The 20,104-nt window shown below is 34.9% G+C and overlaps 1 protein-coding gene across 5 annotated transcripts; it reads right to left on the bottom strand.

Moving 5' to 3' along the window:
• Window positions 1-1,695: 1,695 nt before the first annotated feature.
• On the bottom strand, window positions 1,696-15,492 carry LOC125860185 (uncharacterized). Of its 5 annotated transcripts, XM_049540090.1 has the most exons (18): window positions 15,392-15,442; window positions 15,248-15,293; window positions 14,469-14,539; window positions 13,348-13,642; window positions 13,137-13,265; window positions 12,803-13,010; window positions 12,120-12,266; window positions 9,778-9,852; window positions 8,575-8,646; window positions 7,556-7,627; window positions 7,247-7,318; window positions 7,027-7,098; window positions 6,240-6,311; window positions 5,813-5,884; window positions 4,882-5,025; window positions 3,322-3,393; window positions 2,747-2,893; window positions 1,696-2,394 (listed from the first exon to the last, which is right to left on the bottom strand). In XM_049540090.1, exons 4-18 carry the CDS (start codon window positions 13,540-13,542, stop codon window positions 2,210-2,212), a joined length of 1,734 nt encoding a protein of 577 aa, XP_049396047.1. In that variant the 5' UTR covers window positions 13,543-13,642; window positions 14,469-14,539; window positions 15,248-15,293; window positions 15,392-15,442; the 3' UTR covers window positions 1,696-2,209. The 5 variants fall into 5 exon arrangements, with proteins under 5 accessions (XP_049396047.1, XP_049396046.1, XP_049396049.1 ...); XM_049540089.1 differs by lacking the exon at window positions 14,469-14,539 and having other exon boundaries at window positions 15,392-15,492; XM_049540092.1 differs by lacking the exon at window positions 14,469-14,539 and having other exon boundaries at window positions 15,269-15,293; window positions 15,392-15,441.
• Between the last annotated feature and the right edge of the window lie 4,612 nt (window positions 15,493-20,104).

Genomic DNA, 20,104 nt, shown 5'->3' with positions numbered 1-20,104 from the left:
AGGAGAAAGTGCTTTGTGTGATTGAAAGCTAGAAAACATATTAGAATTACTTGTCATGTGATTTGTGGCACCTGAATCAATCACCCATTTATTCGATGAGGAGAAAAGACATGTTTTCCTTGACTCCGCAAATGCAGTAACTGAAATGGGTTCCTTACGTGATTTTTGAAAATGAGAGAATTTTGCATACTCGTCAGCCGAAACAAGAATTGTCTTCTTAGTCATTTTTCTGACAAATATATCTAGTGTAATTCAGAATACAAAAGGAGTTCAACAAGTCTAACCCACCAATTCCTCTCAAATAAGTGTACCAGATTGAAGAAACACACAATGTGTTGTAGAATCAGCGAACTAGAAGTACGGGGCAGCAAACCAAATAATATTCAACCATGTCAGAGAGTTGACGAGCAACAAATGATCTATAACCAGAATGTCTAAATTTGACTGAACAACGGCTGTTTAACCAATTCTCGAACCCAGATTTCTTAAACCCAAATTTTTGAGTCTCAGCAGCAACAAAAGACAAATACCAGAAGAGAAAACGAAGTACAAACATTCAAATAGAGGTTCAACACTAGAAGAATACCAGAATGTGTCGTGATTGACGAGAAGATGCCGGAGCAGTAAGCCAAAAACAGATATGCTGGACCAAACGCCAGCGAGTGGAAGACAGAAATGAGGTGCAGGTGGTGCGTGAGGTTCACTCGCTGCCACCAAGACCAGAGATGGAAAAAAAATCTCCCTCCATCTCTTCTAATGGTGCTGGTGAGATAAATTTGTCACTCCTAATGAGTGACCCAACCCTTTCTTAGGCTGCCAGGAAAAGATTCGAACTTCTAAAGAAATTTGATCCCTAGGCTGTGATACCATGTAATCTAATGAAAGAAGTTGTATTTCTATTCATGAATATACAAGGTATTTATACAATTACAGGGAATCCTATAAAAGGAAATCAATCAAAGAAAATATTCTACAATAACTCTTATTATTCTGTAATATTCACATCACTCTGTGATTTTGTTACCATATTCTGTAACACACCAACATTATGCTTTCGGTTGTGGTAATCTATTTGCTACAGGACATAATTTAGCTCAGTACTCTCCAACAATTCCTCCTATCATCTTTCTAATTCAAGTGATTCTTGAGTTGGCTTTTAGCGAGTTTCACCTCTTTTTTAAGGGTGAGTCCCTTTGACCCGTGACATATTCTCTACCTCTAAGTTATTATGAACACAAAGTGTGTTGTTTTTGGCGTTGTTCATGATTGTTTAAATCATTTTTTCCCTGATTCAATTGAACACACAAAAAGAGCTTGATTTTCAGATCCGCTCTTGCCAAATCTCAACTCTTCGCTGGTTATGTGAAGATGAACTAATGATATTAATGATGAAACTTACAGAATAGTAATGGGTATATTAGATATATAATGGACATTTATAGAGTAACAGAAAACTAGTTCGAATTCTTTCGCTTATGAATCAACAATACAATTTAGTCTGTTGATTAAGACAATTGACAGAAATGCAAAATGAATGTTTTGATATCAATATATGAATGCTTCAAAATGTGAACGAAAAAATCATGCACAAGCGTTAGCAAGTGAAATATACAAAGTGAGATTTTGTGGTACGTCTCGTTGGTGGATAATATTGTATTAAAACTATGCATAGTAATATCAAAGAATAGCACGTCATACAAGATTGAACCCACAATTGACACTAAGCACAAGCATACATCCATAGAATATTTATCCAAACAAAGTTCCCTAGGTAATTGCTCATAAGCAACAGAAAAGGTAAAAACGCCAAGCATTTCACGAAATTGTTTTTCCACTTGCCAAGGAACATCTGAACCTTAGCCGAACATAAGCTTACTAAAGCCAAAACCTGATGGCGCAACACCAATTCAGAATTCAGAATTCAGAAGTGGTTGCTGTTTCTTACAAATATGTACAAAACCTATTTACCTACCCCCAGTGCCAAGGAAGCTTATCTACATTTTCCCTCATACTGAAGTGCCCAATACGAGAGAAGGCTTCATCTATGGCATGATGAAAAGATCGACCAAGATACACAGAAGAGTGGCATCTAGGCAAATCTGCAATACACATTATTTACAATTCAAAAAATAACATGATTTATTGTTGATCTATGTACAGCAGTTCCCTAGCACTGACTAGGTGATCAAAACAAGTATCCTTGCATCATCTATTCAGGCCTGTAGTTCACCAGATTTGAGAGCTCAGTTGACTGAAGTTTCCTGATGTCATTTGCAGTCACCTTGCAGGATTCCAAGGTAAGTGATTTCAAGTTCTTGAGTTGCTTCAAATGTTGCAACCCTGTACTTGTTACGCGAGAATTTGAAACATTCAGAGACACCAGCTGTGTCAACCCTGCATTTCAGTAAAGATAAAGCTGCTTCTGTTAGAAATTCAGAAGGAAAAAAAAAACTATAGACAGCAACTACTGTTCAATATGGGGTAATGGATGCATGGTTTTGAAAAATTCTTTAAAACACCTCGAGATTGGTACATCCATTGCTATAGCTGCATGGGATAAACAAAGGGAGGAAGAACTAAAGAAAATCCCAGTATAATGTAGATGGCTAATAACAATTAACAAAAACTGGGGGGAGGATAAGACTAGAGATAATGTCATATGCCCTTTCTCCACACTTCTAAAATCAAAGGGAACAAACAAGCCCAAGCTACAGGGAAAGAAGCATAAATAGACATGAAACAATACCAGAAATCGCTTCCAAGCTCTTATCAGTCAGGTGACTGTTTTGAGAAAGATTCAGCAGTGTCAAGGACGTCAGGTCCTTGATGTTCTTTACACCAGCATCGGTTAAACCTCCTCCACAAATTTCCAGGGAACGCAGATTCTTAAAATCTATCAACAGATTTAATTGACCAGAACAATCATAGTCAGAATTGAAATGATTAAAAGTGATGAAATATACGGTCTGAATTACTCCAGATATAAAAGTATGGAATGTAATTTAGGATTCAATCAAAAAGAAAAGGGCGAAGGGGAGGGGAGCATGAACACTATGAAAAAGTAGAACAGCATATCCGGATTAACATTTGTTTCACATGAATAACGAACCACCATTAGCCACAAGCAACATGAATGAACTATTTTGCATATCCTTCATATTACCAGCAATAGCACTATAGTTAAAAGCCCACACCCTAAAGGAGGATAAACAGGATATAGCGGCAGGGCAGCAGGGGCAAAGGAAAGCTCCAAAAGTTCCACAGGATAGACTCAGATAGAAGGGAGATCCCCAAATGTTGCATAAAACTGATAAGACGTACATCGAAGATAGCTTGTTCCGGAATCAGTGATCCTAGCTCCAAAAAGGTCCAAGTGAGTTAGCCCAGTCAAGCCTGCATTTTATAGGAACCATACCGGACAAATCAATTCTAATAAACACTATTCATAATCTAGTAACATGAGCCCTCACATAGTTACCGCTTAAATTATGGAAGGGATCCCTTTAGGATATATGTAAGCATTAGCATGACACTACTATAATGCCTGAGAAGCAAACTATTTCAACAATTTTTAAGAACCATAAAGATATTCTTAGGCTTTCAAGTTCAACCAGTAAAAATTAATAGCCAAAAAGGAGTAGTTCTACAAAACGACTACTTAAGTACCAAGTGTCCAAGTGCCCAAAGAGAGGGGTTTCATTCAAGTGATGTCAAGGAGGATATTCACAAAGAGTTGAGGCAAAGGAATCCCACAACTTGCATTTGAGGTTGAAGAAGTGGGATGTCTTTGAAGAGATCAAAAACGGAGCTTACAAGGATTACAAGCTCCTTAATGGAGTTTGGAAGATGTAGATGACACAACAATTCACCCGGAGATGGGAGATGACATGGAAGATGACTTTAGAGGCTTTTAGATGTCCAGGAGATGGGAGATGTCTTGGACCACCAAAAGATGAGTTTAGAGGCTCTTAGATGTCCAGGACTTTTACCTGTTGCCAGAGAAGCGCCAGCTCAATGACCTGAAAGATGTAGAATGACCAGCATCTCAACTTTTCCCTAATCAACCTGACTAGCTGACATGTTGATATTACCTTTGTTTTGGACTTCCTCTAGTGTATCCAGAGAGATGTTTACGGGTCACAAGACCTATTTGAGTTGGCCTATAAATCGTTCCTTTCAACATTAGTTGGGAGAATGTTTTGAATCTTAAACTTGTGGGGCAAGGTAGACCTCTATGCTCTTCAGTGTCTTATCAAAAAGTTTACACGTGAGTGATTTGCTTGTATGTATTCTTCTTCGCTTTGTCCCTTTAGTTTATTTGATAGAGATTTAATAGGTAACTAATTTTATTAATATTAACTTTCATCTATTTCCCATACTTGGGATCTTTGATGTCAATTTTATCTTAATATACTACATTTTCCATCCTTTCCCTTTCTTTTTAAATTCTTGTAAATTTGGGTGTTGACACAATATTGATTGACGAGACACACGACAGAGTCAACAATAGGTGGGAGGGTTGGAGCAGGCCCTAGAGTTCAAAAGATTCAGGTTGAGCAGGAATACTATTCAAAATTCTAGGGCCCGCTCCAATAATATAGGAGCTTGTGCATTGTTGGGCATAGTTAGATCATGTTCAAAATTGTTTAGGATATTGAGATCCTTGTTTCATTTGAAAAAATTAGAGTACATTTGCCACATTCTTTCCAAAATCCGTAGCTAATTTTGAGAAGAAATTCTGCACCGTTTTGATTGCAAAGTTCTTGGTCTCAAGTTAACTTTGAGCTAATTCTTGCTTCAACATGTCGACTTTGAGACCTCATGAGGAAAAAAATTGAGATGAAAGTGACACCAACACTACCATTATGGTAACATTCTTACTTGTAAGTGCTGCAAGCCCAGTATCAGTTATTTGGCGTGCGTCCAAATTGAGCGACCTCAAAGAGGATAGCCCGCAGAGCTTCTTTAGACCACTGTCCGTGACAACAGTAAAGGACAGATTTAAGCTCTCTAGGTTCCTTAACCCTGCACATTAAAAAAGCAAACAAATTGCATAAGCACAAAACGCAAAGCAGCGTCCATTTCTCTGATCGTGACATATGCTTTGCCAAAAGGTACTCCCACAAAGAGTAGAGCTCAATGTTATCCCATAAACTAGTATCTATTCACATTCTCCATGGCAATACAGAGTGGATTTAGATGGACTTAAAGGAACCAAACCAATTCAGAAATCCTTAAGTCATAACATTCAAGTTTCAATAGCCATTGTCACTACTCTCAATCTGCTTCATGCAGCTTCGACAACAGAAATCATGGAACAGGTTTTGTTCCAAGAAAGTTCACCCAGATTTGGTTTCGAAGGAATTATCTTGAATTATTGTAGACATCTTTTATGCTTGAAGAAAGACCAAAGTCGGTGCAGCCATAATCCAATTTAACTCTAGACTATAGCCAACTAATTATCTAATCTCTCTCTTTTTTTTTTTTTACCCTCCCTAGGAGCTCCCACCCCTTTTTGCTCCCTTGGTGACTCAAACTCGCAACCTTTGGGTTGGAAGTGAGGGTGCTTACCATCCGAGCAACTCCCTCTCGTCTATCTAATCTCTCTTGGCTTTACCTAAACAAAATTTATTGTGACCTGGTTCACCCTAAAAAGCAAAGTAGAAATGAAAATTAAGACACAATCATCTCATCAGAAGTGGGATGAAACCCAGTCCAGCCCAGTTCTTGAATTTCTAAAAGCTTCAACCGAATGAAGAAGAACCAGAGTACATTTCAAATTTCTACAATAAGCACAAGGCACAAGAGAAACCTGAGAGATGACGGATCCCATTGTTTCCAACTTCAGTGTCAGACAACTCCAAACTCTTCAGGCGATGAAGACCTGAAACAGAGAATAGCAAAAAAGAGGGAAATTAGAAATAGAATAGCTGGAATTACACAAGTCGTCGAACAAAATTACGGAGAACTTATGCATAAATTGACCTAAAGAATTGGTCAAGATATCTATCTATTTAAAAAGGCATAAGATTGTTACCAGATAAGGATAACAGAAAAATACTCTCCAGGGCAAGCAATCACAACTAACATTCAGTTTCCCTTTTTAGTTGACACATTAAAGAAGTTTCAATAATATTATTTTGTGAACGTTGTTTATAAATCAATTGATGTGAGGACTAGTAAAAGTCTAACTAGTTTGAAATGAGGCACTGTTGACTGATACTGAGTGAAACACTGACCTGACAAATAAATCAGCCCTTCATCTCTAATCCTACATGAGTCCAGGTTCAAGCTCTCCAAGTATGACAAACCTGCTCAAAGCAAGACAAAAGCTTGTAAAAATTTATATCATCAGAACTATATGCTTTTGTTTCCTTTTTGACAGGTAAAATCCAACTTAAAAACCTCATGCTAATTAAGTTCAGCACCAAGGACACCATTAGACTTGATGTTCGGTCTGTTACTCAACCCCATAAAATAGTAACTTACATGACTACAAAAGAGAAGATAATGAGGATGGCAGAGTGGGGCAGGCGGAGTACAAATCCCACCATTATCACCCCATTAGTTGCTCTGCGCAAGTCATACCAGTTTAATGAAGAAACTAGCAATCCCGTTTCTCCTCCATTTTTGGGTCATGGAAGGAGAAGCTGCTGCTGCTTTTTTGGGAGGGCGACGGATACAGCCAATTTACAGTTCAACAATCAATCATACCTCCTCACTCAGAACTAAGACATGATCCATGAACCAGAAGGCATACAAATTTATCAAATGGCATCCACAATCCCTAACCACCTTGTATATCCATTCAAAATCGCCACACAACAACTCAGTAAAGTTACTATCCATCCTTAGGACAATCATAACCAACCATCATTTACATTCAACCTATGAAACTAGAAATAGAGTTCTCCAGAAAAGAACACTGGATTTTATTCCATCAAGTGACATTACACCCTACAGTGGAAGCAGAAGAAGCAGGGAATTTCCCAACTAAGTGAAAGAAGTACACAAAAACAAGATTACCTTTCAGGTGCACAAGAATGGCATCTGTGATCTCATTGAATCCCAAATTCAGTACTTTCAAGCTCTGCAAACCTACAGACGAACGGCAAATGATGTAGACAAGTAAAATTCAATTTTAGAATATCATGATCAGAATGAAATCAATGAATCACGACTCTAAAAAGATATGCCAAATTAAATGATAAGAGCAGATAGATTAATCATAAAAATATGAACTCACTTGAAAACTTCTCACATCCATCATCAGTCAAACAACATCTGCTCAGATTTAAATATAGCAGAGAATGAAGATCTGCAGCAACAGCAAAAGGAGATATCACAAACCAAACTAAAAGATGAAAAGGTGGCAGAGGACACAAGCATTTTCCACAATAGAGGATTTCTCAGATTTGGGAAAGCCTCCTCACTACTGTGATTTTAACATTGATAAGACTTGTAAAACACGTATAGTAATTAGAGTTGCCAGGTCATAACTGATACGCTGGTGATGCTATTTTTCCAATACAATTTAGTTTCGTTGAGACAATACCAGAGAGAGACTCCAGGCACGCTGCAGTAACAGGGCAACCCTCCATATTCAACAGAGTAAGCTTTTCTAGAGCTGACCAAGTGCAAAAGAAACAACAAAAGTTTCATTACGAGAGCCTACATGTCTTGCCATGAATAAGGAAAAAAAATTTAGTGCAGAATAACCACATATGTAGCAGGGAAAATGGAATGAAGATACGTGCTCTGCCTGTCTCTATTCAATTTGTCATGTAGCAAATGGAATCCTTAAATAGACCAGAAAAATAAACATGAACTCCCAGTCTGCGTAAATCCTACCCTCCCCAGACCCCATGTGTGGGATTACACTAGGTATGTTGTTGTTGTTAGAGATCCTAGAATGCACAGGTCTAAGCTTGATATACAGACCCGATAATTGATAAAATTATAGTGAAAGACCTCTATATGCCTGCATTTATATAATATTTCTCCAAGATTACACTTGAAGCTAATCTAAGGCAGTAATTAAACCTTGGGTGGTTGAAACCTTGCACTAAGACAAAATGCAGGGTTACCTCTTAACACTTTAATAACACGAAAAAGAGAACTTATATTTTCAGGAGTAAAAAACAGATAATATCAATATTTTTCACAAGGATACCATCTACCCAAGTAGCAAGTAGTCTACAAGGATTTCATTCAGATATCATCGAAAGGGAGAAGATGTAACCCTCTCAGGTACCACATAGTCCTTGCTGGTATAGATTCATCAGTTTTACTACAACTAAAAATAAAGCATAAACTAAGACTATTAGCAGAAACAGACTAAAGCACCTAATGAAGATAAACATTAGATAGTTCAATACCGAATGGCCAACTCCCAAACCCCACAGAGAAATACCTTAAATTCCAATCCTAACTTGGGGTAATAATCAGATGGGACCTTATAGGCCCAGAACTGCTAGATTGAAAGAAAAGGATATCCCTTTGTCATCTCCATCTAGGAAGGGCATGGGACACTAGGCGAGAACAAACATTATTCCAGATGGAAAGAGTATGTACCTTTCAGAAAAGAAACACCATAATCTGTGACTTTACTGGATGAAATTTGCAATCCTTTCAGATTTGTCAGGCCTGAAATACACAAAGCAACTTTATGACTAGGAAGTACAAACACAATAATTCACCACAAATATTATACAAGTAAAAAGCTCAAAGCTCGCTGACTTCCTCTCTATCTCATGAAAAGTCAACTTTTTGGGCATGATGGGTGATAATTAGTTTCCACTATCACAAGGGAAGAAAACTAAAGAGCAGTAACACTGGTCTCCAAGGTTTGCATCCACTTCATACACAATAATTCAGCACAAATATTTACAAGTAGAAAGCTCGCCGACTTTCCTCTCTATCTCGCGAAAAATTTAGCTTTATGTGCATGATGTGTTATCTCAAGTGATTATTAATTTTCACCATCACAAAGAATGAAAACTAAAGAGTAGTAACACTGGTTCTCCAAGGTTTGCATCCACCTCTACCATGAAACAAAGTGCAATATTGCTTGCCAAAAAGCAGAACAGTGCAATATTGTAACCGCGCAATTTTGTGTTTTTGCAAGGATTAATACCAAAAGACTTGGACAAGGAGCATCTCAGAGAGAAATCAAGCAGTTCTCCTAAAAAAAAATTGTCCACTTTCTTCTATTCAAAGCAGCTTTACTTTATCATACTGTTGCTATATCCAAAAAGACCCGTTTCTGGTCGGAAAGAAATGAATACCCCCATAAACATATCATAAAAGTTGAGGTGAAATATCAAAACCACTATGTTACTATCACTTATAAGGATTAAGAAAGAATATCATTGACGTTCCAAATGCAGATGTACAGCATGGAAAATAAGACACTATCATAAAAGTAGATACAAACTTTCCAATATAATTTACCTTTATCAAAAAACAAAAAAAAAACTTTCCAATATAATTTCTTTTGAAGATAAAAACTTGTCAATATAATTCTGCTCCTGCCTTAATATATAAATAGAAGCACCTATCCAACAGAAACTCGCATACTTAAAGACCTGTTATGTTTTCCGATTTGACAAAGCATATGCATTGACAGAGGGTGTCCACAGGATGCTCGGACTTTCAGTAATAGCAGCCATATCTAAAGGCTTGATTTCAGCGCACCTTTTGTCAAATTATTTCCCCAATTTACTGCCTTCTAGTTCACATAGACATTAGGTTAATAGCAGAACCAGGCAGACATACCTGCAAGAGGTTTCATATCCGAATCCGTGATGCAATTGCAACAGTTGATGTTAAGAGATTCAAGCTTTGCTAGACCTGCCACAAATAAAAATCTTAGGATCACGTTGAGTATATTTCTACAGAGAAACCTAGAGGAGGAAACCATGGTTTTGCTAAAATTAAATATATGACCCGTCTGGCCATGAGAATTTTTCACCAACTTCCTAACTTCTTTTTACTTTATTTATTTTATTTTTTTTTGATTTGCACCGGGTGTCCGAGTCTCTTTGAGCCCCGACTAATCCCGGGGGAACTTCTTTTTACTTTATTTGAAAATCAACATTTGGTCATGGAAAATATTTGTAATAATAGTATGTAGTAGCTCGTGTATGGGATCTTATCTATGGTATTATGTGTATCTATTTTGACATATTATTCTTTCTTTTTTTAGAAAGTTAACTGTTTGAGATATTATTCTTTTTAGAACAGATTTATCAGTATGTTTCAGGTAAATTAGTCTAGTTGGGTAATTTTGCTAGTTTTTAGATGTGAATTAATAGTTAAAAGCCCCTTTAGACTTGGCACACTTTACTAAATGCACACTTAAACTATGAGAAGTCTTAATTATCCCCTCAAACATGGATTTTTGGAACTAATTACCCCCACCCCATAAACTATGAGAAGTCTTAATTACCCCCTCAAATTCTCAAAATTATCTAGAAAAAGTACACCAAACATAACTACTCCTTCAAAAATCCCAAATAAAATGAAAAAAAAAAATCATGGCAAAATGCCCATAGTGTGTGAAGAAGATTCGGTACAATTCGTAGAGAATAATACGCTTGTGATTCTCTACTCTCTAGTATACTTCTTGCATTAATGAGCGAACATCAAGGGGTATAATTTGGGTTATATTTGTGTTATTGTTGTTAATCATTTGCAAGTAATTTCAGTGATTTATTTGGAAACTCACTTATGTGTTCTGTGACATGTAGGCAAACTGTTAACTCAAGCATTTAAATTGTAAACTCAAGTGTTAGAACACAAAGGTGAAAAGCCTGATCAAAAAGCAAAATATATCGAAGCAAGGTACTTGACACGTAAAGGAGATATTGTTTTAAGTCAAGTAGCAATAAGTAATTAAGATTCAAGCAAGAGATATTAGGAATTAGATTTTGGACTTGGAGCAACAATCTCAATCAAGAACTACTTGACTCAACTTTAACAGAGCACAACTCTCAATCAATAAAGAACTTGATCATACTTCTTGAAAAGTTAAACAACCACAGCACACTCTTGAGATCCAAAATAAGAAACATGTAGAAAGCTAACCTAATCAGTTTTATATTACCATCATAAAGTCGATTATTCTGCAGTTAACCAAATCTTACACCCAATATCAGTCGCATCATATTTATGTAAAGAACAAGAAACTTTTAGGATTGAGATAGGCTCAAGATCCATTTTTAACATGGTATCAGAGCAGGCAGAGGTCTCGCTGCCTGCCATTATCAAAAAGAATTTCCACATAGTCGGCCCATGAAAAAAGAGTTGGTCTCACACATAGGAAGGCGTGCTGAGAATATAATTTAGTAAAAGAAAGTGTACTATATGCGTACAATTGCTTGTGGTCCGCCCTTCTCCGGACTCACACATAGCGAGACTTAATGCACTAGTGGGAACTTAATGCACCAAGTTGTCCTTTTAAAAGTGTACTCTATGCCAGTTTCAATAAAAAAAAGTACAATATCTCTAATGGCTTAAGCTTTTAGATAACATGACCACACACTTCACACGATACCAGAGTAGGATCCATCCCAATTACTATGCACTGATGTTGGACCCCAATATTAAATTGCCCATGCAACAGATGTTCAAACCTGCGCGTGAGGTGGGATGTTGAAGAGTCCCACATTGGATGAAAAAAGGATGGGTGATTCCTTATATACTCTGGCAATCCTCCCCTCTTAAGCTAGCTTTTGGAATTTAGTTAATCCCAAGATCCATTTATTTACCATTTCAAATTAGATTTGATATTTTATTGATTGCTAAATGGAAAGGACTACCCTACACAAGATATATACAACTGGTTTCAGATTCTTCTCCAAAAATCCTATATGATTATGATCCATATATACACAGAGAAATAATGCCTAATGGTAAAAAAAAATGGAGCTTGAACTGTCATGCAGGAAGTTTAGTTATTCTTAGTGTTGGAAGCAGAATTTCAACAACCAAATTAAAACCGCAAAGTTTTCATGGAAAGTATAACTGCAACAAAACTTTGGCTTTTCAAGCTTGAAACTGCGGAAGGTGCTGAATAAACTATAGATAGTGGAGCGCCATTAGAGAGAAGAACAAACCTTTAAGATGAACCATTCCCCCATGAATTTTTGGGCACCTCTCCAAATCTAGTTTCACCAAGTTAATTAACCCAGACAGCGCACTCATCCCTTGAGCAGTGAGTGTATTATTCCTCCTAAAACTCACCGTTGTCAAGTTTGTTAGACCTGAAATCGTTGTGTAATTAGCAGAGATTTCACAAATACAAAAGGAAAAGGATTATTATGGTGAATGGGGGAGGGGGGTATAATTGGATCATAATATTCTAACAGATTTGTGCAGATAGCATTTGTATTTGTAAAGCAGCACAAGTGAAAAAAACCAAATGAATAAAAGGGTCTATCTATAAAATAATTTGTAAGGCGACCACATGCAACTTTGAAATCAAACCGATACATCTTTTTTAGATTATGCAGCTCAAAAAGTACTCAGTATTACTATGGAAAAACTTAAGTAAATCAATCTTATCCTGCAAAGTTTATCAACAACTAGATCCACTAGAAAATATAACAGCCCAGTTTCATCCAGCAGTTCCAAGGAGTAAGACTTCCATCTTTTAACTTTATGCCTTTTTAAGTTTTGCTCCTTTCATTTTCTGTCCTCTCCCTATCACTGCTAAAGGAGTTGTGCTTTAAATGAGCTCTCTTCGGCTTAACTACATTCCTCCCGTAAGACAGCACATCATAGGAGAGAGAATGTTTACCACTAATATTTTCCACCCCGCAGTCGGTAATCTGGTCACAATAATTAAGATTTAGCGCTTGCAAATTTTTGCAATCTTTGAGATTAGTCAGTCCTGGATCTGTGACATCAGACCCCGACAGATCTAGGGAAAGTAGAGATGAACCCTGTGAAGAGATAACATCCATCCAACAGTCGTTAAGACCAGGATATTCTCCCATATTCAGATCCTGTAATGCAAAAATCACTTCATCAAGAGTTCGTCTGACCTCAAAGTCACATAAAAGAATCAGATGCCTCAACACCCCTTGTATGGTAGTTCTACTCTATTTTAGACAAAACAAGCGTGCAGATACCTGAAGAGCACAATCTCTAAATGCTTCGAAAGAGACATCTGTAAGACGCTGCAAGCAAACCAATTCATCAAAGATCTGCTGACTTATATCCCTAGGCAATACAGAGAAGGTACTGTATTTATCGATGTCCTGTAACAGAAGTGCAGGAGAAATCAGATCGTAAAATAGAGGCCAGGTTCGCCTGATAAATCATTTTAATGGGAAGACATACTTCACAGACTCTATGAATACACAATTCCATGAGAGATGGGCATTTTCCTTTTCCCTGTTTAGCATCTGCTCCTCGAGAAAATGAAGTTCCCAACCATTTTGAACTTGCACTTTTGGAGTACCGTCCAGAAACTCCTCTGTGTAGGTTATCCTCACTGACCTGCTGGTCACGCTTCCTAGAACATGCTCCTCCCATTTTATATAGTGTTGGACTTACTTTATGTCAGAAAAAATGAAGATTATAGCTGGAGCGGCAATCCATGGGGTCTACTAAATTTCAGGTTGCCTCTGATACCCTGCAAGCCAACAAAACCATAAAAGCCTTAAGACTGATGTCCAGAGACCAATTATGCAAGTGAATTAAGGCATAAGCTTAAAACTAGAAACGATGGGACACGTGATTGTGGATCAATAAGGCAATAAGCAGCCATATCAGCACCTGCAGGATGATGACAAAATCATGCACATCTTAAGGGGAAAAAAGGGTCAAACCAACAGAATGAAATACTTGACATCTTTAGAGAACCCATAAAAATGACTATACCAGCATATTAATATTTGCATATGTAAAGATACAGGCACCAACATCTGGTGAGACTGTACAATTCTAAAGGACACTGGATAACATTGTCTAAAAATAAAGAAGAACAAACTCTCAAAGACTTATTCGAGTGATTGCATGATGCAGACTTTTGCCAAAACAAAAGGACATGTTATTCCCGATTTATCTTTTACTGATAAGTTGCAATGGAATCCTATTTCTCACTCTTGATGTCCCTAAATAAAACCAAATGACTTTCAAGAAATTTCAAGCACTCTGCCAAAGATGATGGCGCAAGAATAGATGAGAACCAGAAAGCTACAAACATACGCCCAAAAGTGAGAACACAAGGAAGAGAAACATAACAAAGTCGCACATACTAGAGTTGCTCACTCACAGAACACAAGGAAGAACATTTAGACATCAACAGAGTACTCAGACCATCAAACGTAACTGCAAACTCACGATATATGTTAAGTCCAAAGTTTGATATTACCACATAAAAGCAACCAGCTGCTTATTTGGACACTCCTAAAGCAGGAAACATCATCTTAAAAAATGAAAAAGACTGGTCATATTACCCCAAATGAATGAGTTCACACTATTTTGCCTTTGTTGACAAAACCTCCAGTACACAAAAATGTTACAACAACTGCATTAAAAAAAATGTTTACCATTCATGAAATACTTCTAGATTACAGTCTGGTGTATTTTTCATAAAATTTTCAATGCGATTTCAACCAATCAAAACCACATACACATATAGAATCATGTTAGATATAACGTATTTCTGTGTAAATATGTATACTAAGGACAACTCAATTTCCCCTTTTCACTAAATATAAATTGTTTCACAGTAACTCAGAGAAACATCAAGCTGCAAACTTATTCAATCACCCACTAACTTAACAGATTAGTATTTAGGTGTTGATTAAAGTCTGGAAAACCCATTTTAGCACGTTTCAGATCAAATAAAGCTCAAGGTTCATTGTGAGAGAACATTATTTTTGTCTCTCCGCCTTCTCGTTTTTTCCCTTACCTACCTCCTAATTTACATTTTTTAAGCGTAACGATACCTTGCACTCACAGTTGGATGATTAGTCCAGAAGGAAACATCTCCCGAAAAATTACTCCTATTAAATTGAAACATAATTAGCAGACTAAATCCAGTTAATTAATAAAAACACAATATACAGTATTTGATAGCAGATAATCGTATATGCACCTGAAAATACATCGCCAAAATCAAGCTAAACACACAGAAAAGAAGATGATTATAAAGAATTGAACGGGAAAAAGTAGAGAAATTCCATCAACACTACTAACAGAAAGCCGATGACAATATTACATCAAAACTCACACGAGACTTGTATTCCGATACTTGAAAACTCGCCAGTGTTCCAATTCTGGAAGCGGAAAAAGGAGAAAAAAATTAACAGAAGATCATCAACTCATCAGACGATGAATTATATGAAATTGAATAAACAGAAGTAGAAAATCAAACCTTCACGTCTCGATCATCTTAACGATGACTCTTCATGGAAACTGTTGAGAGAAAGGAAAATGGAGGAGATGAGAGTAGGAAGGAACTGGAAAGTGGAAGAAGTAGAAGAAGCGTCAAGCCGAACCAGAGTCCGAACCAACTGATTAGATCCACGTGTAAGGAAATTAGGTTTGGTTAAGGGGCTGTGTAGGGATGAGATAAGACAGAAGGCGATCGGGGAGGATCGGTGTGGGTCCCATGGATAGTTTTTATTCTTTTTAGTTTTGCTTTATCCACTTGAGTCCGATCGGGTCCCACTTATTGGAAGATAGTGTACGCAATGTTTTTTTCAATTACTACTATCTAAGTGTAAAAGTTTTCTTAAATGCCTTTCTTAATCCTGGGTCCTTCGGCCGGACTTGTAATTAAATCTTATCTTATTCAATCATAATCATGATTTATAAGCAATCAATTTGTTAAGAATCATACGCCATTCTAATCATGAATTTAACTAATATATACTGCTCACTTCATTTCAAACTTGACAGCTCTTTAAAAATAATGCTCTTTCTATCCTTTTTCACTTGTTCAATTTTTTTTTTATTTATCCCTTTTTATTGATTATTTCTAACAAATCAAGAAAGAATAATTTTTGTTTATCTATTTTACTCTTAATTTATTAATGTTATGTTAATGTGTTTGAAAAATATAAAGAATAAAAATATTTGAAAAGTAATAAGAATAAAATGATAAACTCATTAATCAATATTTTTTTGATAGGTGTGTCAAGTCAAAATTTTGACAAGTAGCTAAATGAATATTTTATTAATATTTATATTAATTATAATGTATAATTTTAATTTTAATTGTCCATATGCATACGTAGTTGTTATTTTCATTTACAAAAGTCAATTTAATTATTTTTTTAAAATTTAATCAAATTAGGTCCATCAAAAATTAAAACTTAGCTATTTAAAAATATACCAAAAATGCTATTTATATTTATTTATTTATTCCTCATGTCAGTACAATAAAGAGTACATTATAAAATAGCAATAATGAAAAGTTCCACCTAAATGAGAACATTAGAAAGTAATGTATTTTGTTGTCAAAACTGTATATTTCACTTATTATAAAAAAAAAAATACGTGTATTTTTTTAAAATGTAACTCTTAAGTTAATTTAATTATTTTGAAGTGTTACCAACCCCTAACCCCGACAGTTGGCCCATTAATAGACAATGTTTATCCTGATTGCAGACAGCTCTTGAGAATTTTTTCTTATTAATATCCTTCCGTACCAAAAATAAAATTAAATTGCACTTTTGTCCTTATATTTTGTGTTGGTCATTATTTTGTTTAATAAGGTAAATAACTTTTTATAAAGCATGAATTATATTATTACTATATAAGAAGAGGGAATAACTACTATAAAAGAGTCAACATGTTTTCCAATAAGAAGAGGGAATAACCAATATATTTATAAAAAGAAATGACATATATTTTACTATATAAGAAGCGGGAATAACTACAATATATGAGAAGTCAACATGTGTTCCAATAAGAAGAGGGAATAACTACTATACAAGAAGTCAACATGTGTTCCAATAAGAAGAGGAATAACCAATACATTTATAAAAAGAAATGACATATAAAATGAAATGGAGAGAGTATTAGTTTTTGAAAATGGAAAAGGACAAAACACATATAAAATTAAAAGACATGTAAAAAAAAGTTGGTTTAACTCTCAAACATAAAAAGTAGCATATGTTATTAAAAATTTTAATAAAAAGTACTATAATTTACAATAAATAATAACTTAAAATATCTACAAGACAACAAAAAAAAGACTAATTTGTGTACTGCTTGTGTCACATAAATTAGGATTCGGATGATTTAAAATTTTAATTTTGGTTATACATTATAAAATAGCCGAAAAATTAAATGATATAAATTTTTTAAAAATAACCGAATGAATCGTCCTATCAATAACCCTAATATTACTTCTACTCTGTTTATTTTAACTTAAATTTAGAAAGATATGCTTCATTTCTACCCTCAATCTTATCGCTACATTTATTTGCTATTTAAAATTGAAATTAAAAAGACAAATGACAAATAAGTTTCTATATTAGCTCACTTATGAGCAAAATATATTATAACAATCTTTACTAATTTTATAACAATACATAAACTATACTTCCTCCGTCCCATATTAGATGGACACTTCCAACTTTACACGGTGATTAAGAAATCATTAATACATTGGAAGACTTCACCATTTTGCTCTTTGTTTATATCAATGCACGTTGAAATGAGTTACAAAAAATACACATACAATATAGGAATGTCATATTAATTGTAGGGGTAAAATGGAAAAGAATTAATTAATTCTATCCTAATTTAATAAGTGCTCAAATAATATGAAAAAAAATATTTTTAGTAAGATTCTCATCTAATATGGGACGGAGAGAGTAACAATATAACTTTATTAATGTTGGGCCCAAGCAGCGCCCAAGCTTTCTTTGCTAGTGTGCACATATATATAAATATATATATATATATATCTTAGTATAATTTATTTAAATCTCATAGTGTTATGAGTTAATTACATTATTTTTCTACTCTTTTTCAAATTATAATTTTTTAAAAAAATATATGAATTTCGGATACATCACTGGACTTCCGAATACATTAACATACATCCGGATACGTAGGTAAAGGATGTATTCCAGAGGGGAGGTATATATCATATAGAGGATAGGACATCTAGATACATCACTAGTCTTCCTGATACATTAGCAGACGTCCGGATACATGAGTGAGGGATGTATCTGATAGGGAGATAAGGATGTATCAGTGAGAGGAGAGTGATGTATCCGAGAGGGGAACTTTGATTTTTTTTTAAATGCTAGAAAATTTTAGAGATTATGGTAAAATAAGATGTATATTTAGGTTTTTTTTTTCTTTTTAGTATAATGTCCTGCAAATTATATTCCTGATCAGAAATTTATGAAATTCAATTGCTAAAGACAAAAATTAAATATCAACCCATTTAAAAGAAAACAATTTTTCTTTTTGATCGAAAGTTCTAAATAAAAAGGTTTCAATTTTATTTGAGAAAATGGTCTAAACCCCACCCCACCCCCCAACCTATAACCGAAATCTCAGTTACACACTCCAACTTCACGGATGTCCTATCACCCCCTGGACTATTTAAAAATGAAATAACTAATCCCTTAAAACGCTATAACCACTCATGTGTCTTGTGGTGAAACACACGCACTTGACACGTGTTTTTCACCAATTAATCTTTTTTAGGTATTTTTTCTCCTTCTCTTTTATCATTTCTTCCTCAATTATTTTTCAACCTTAATTCTTTGTGAAAGTTTCGATTTAAAATAATATTGAGGGATTTGAATCCAACTTGGGAAAATTATTATTTTTTGTTGAAGATGTAATTACCTAGTGTAGTTGTAGAGAAATGTAGACTTGTCGTCTCCTCCATCCTTTTCTTCAACCCGCCACTAAAAAAATCGATATCACCGCCATCATCTCCCCCTCCACCTCCACGACCCCTAAATGTTTTACTAGGAATAAACTATGATCTAATCCTTTCAGGTTAACTTCCACATTATCTCTTAGTCATAGGAGTTTTTTTTTCAAAAACAGATGAGAGATTTTGAATAGAGATCTAGAAGCCGAGGATTTTTGAGGAGTTTAAGAAAAGGATCAACGCGGCGGCGGATTTTGAATAGAGATCTAATCCTTCGTTTCCGCCTTTATCACTTCCATCTCTTCATCATTAACTCTTTCACTTTCTTCATCTGCTCAAAGTTTTAACCCAAAAAATATTTGTTGTCTTGTCAATAAATTGAATACAAAGTTTAGTCTTCTATAACAAATAAATTTAATCTAAACCGTCTTTAGTATATAAAGTAATTGAATTTATATTCAACAGTAAAAAAAAAAAAAAGCTAGGTATCTTTCTTCAAAAAGTTAAGAACATTGTTATGTAAAGACACAAAATCTTATCAAGAGAAGAAAAAGTTTGATGGATTGATTTAGATTACAAATTAATTATTTACAAAAATAAAAAATTAATTAGGAGTTGAATTTCAAAAAGGTTGCCGGAAAATCTTCAAACTCTGACCATGATAAAATTTAGATCAGGAAAATAATTTAGATAATAAGAAAGAGAAAGAAAACAATGAAAAAAGAACGAGAAAAAACGATCAAAAAGAAAAAAAAATAAAAAAATAGTGAGCTCATTTTCTCAAAGAGAGTTAATGTACTCTCTATGCCAACTCAGCATTTCAGGAGTTATTTATTCCATTTTTAAATAGTCCAGTGGGATGATAGAACATTCGTAAAGTTGAAGTGTGTAGTTGAAATTTCGGGTATAGATTGAAGGGGTTTTGGACCATTTTCTTAATTTTATTTATTTTACTATATATAATAAGTGGGAATATCTACTACTTAGCACATGACAAGTGTTGGATGATATGTGCTTGATAGTGTTGTACATTCTTCTTTTATGGTTGTACCTTTAAAATTTATATTATTAGACAATTAAACACCATTAATTACCTACTACTTTATTAGCCAAAAAGTTTGACCTCATTTGGGTCCATTTATTATTTATATGTTTTCAATTTTCAATATATGTTGTCTATCTAATTCTTCATTTCAACCTTTTATTTTAAACTTCTTGAAATTTAATTACCTATTTAGT

The sequence above is a fragment of the Solanum stenotomum genome, chromosome 3, assembly GCF_019186545.1.
Source record: "Solanum stenotomum isolate F172 chromosome 3, ASM1918654v1, whole genome shotgun sequence".
Taxonomy (NCBI): Eukaryota; Viridiplantae; Streptophyta; class Magnoliopsida; order Solanales; family Solanaceae; genus Solanum; species Solanum stenotomum.
Note: the sequence above shows the minus strand (reverse complement) of the source record. Positions and strands in the feature narration are given on the sequence as shown.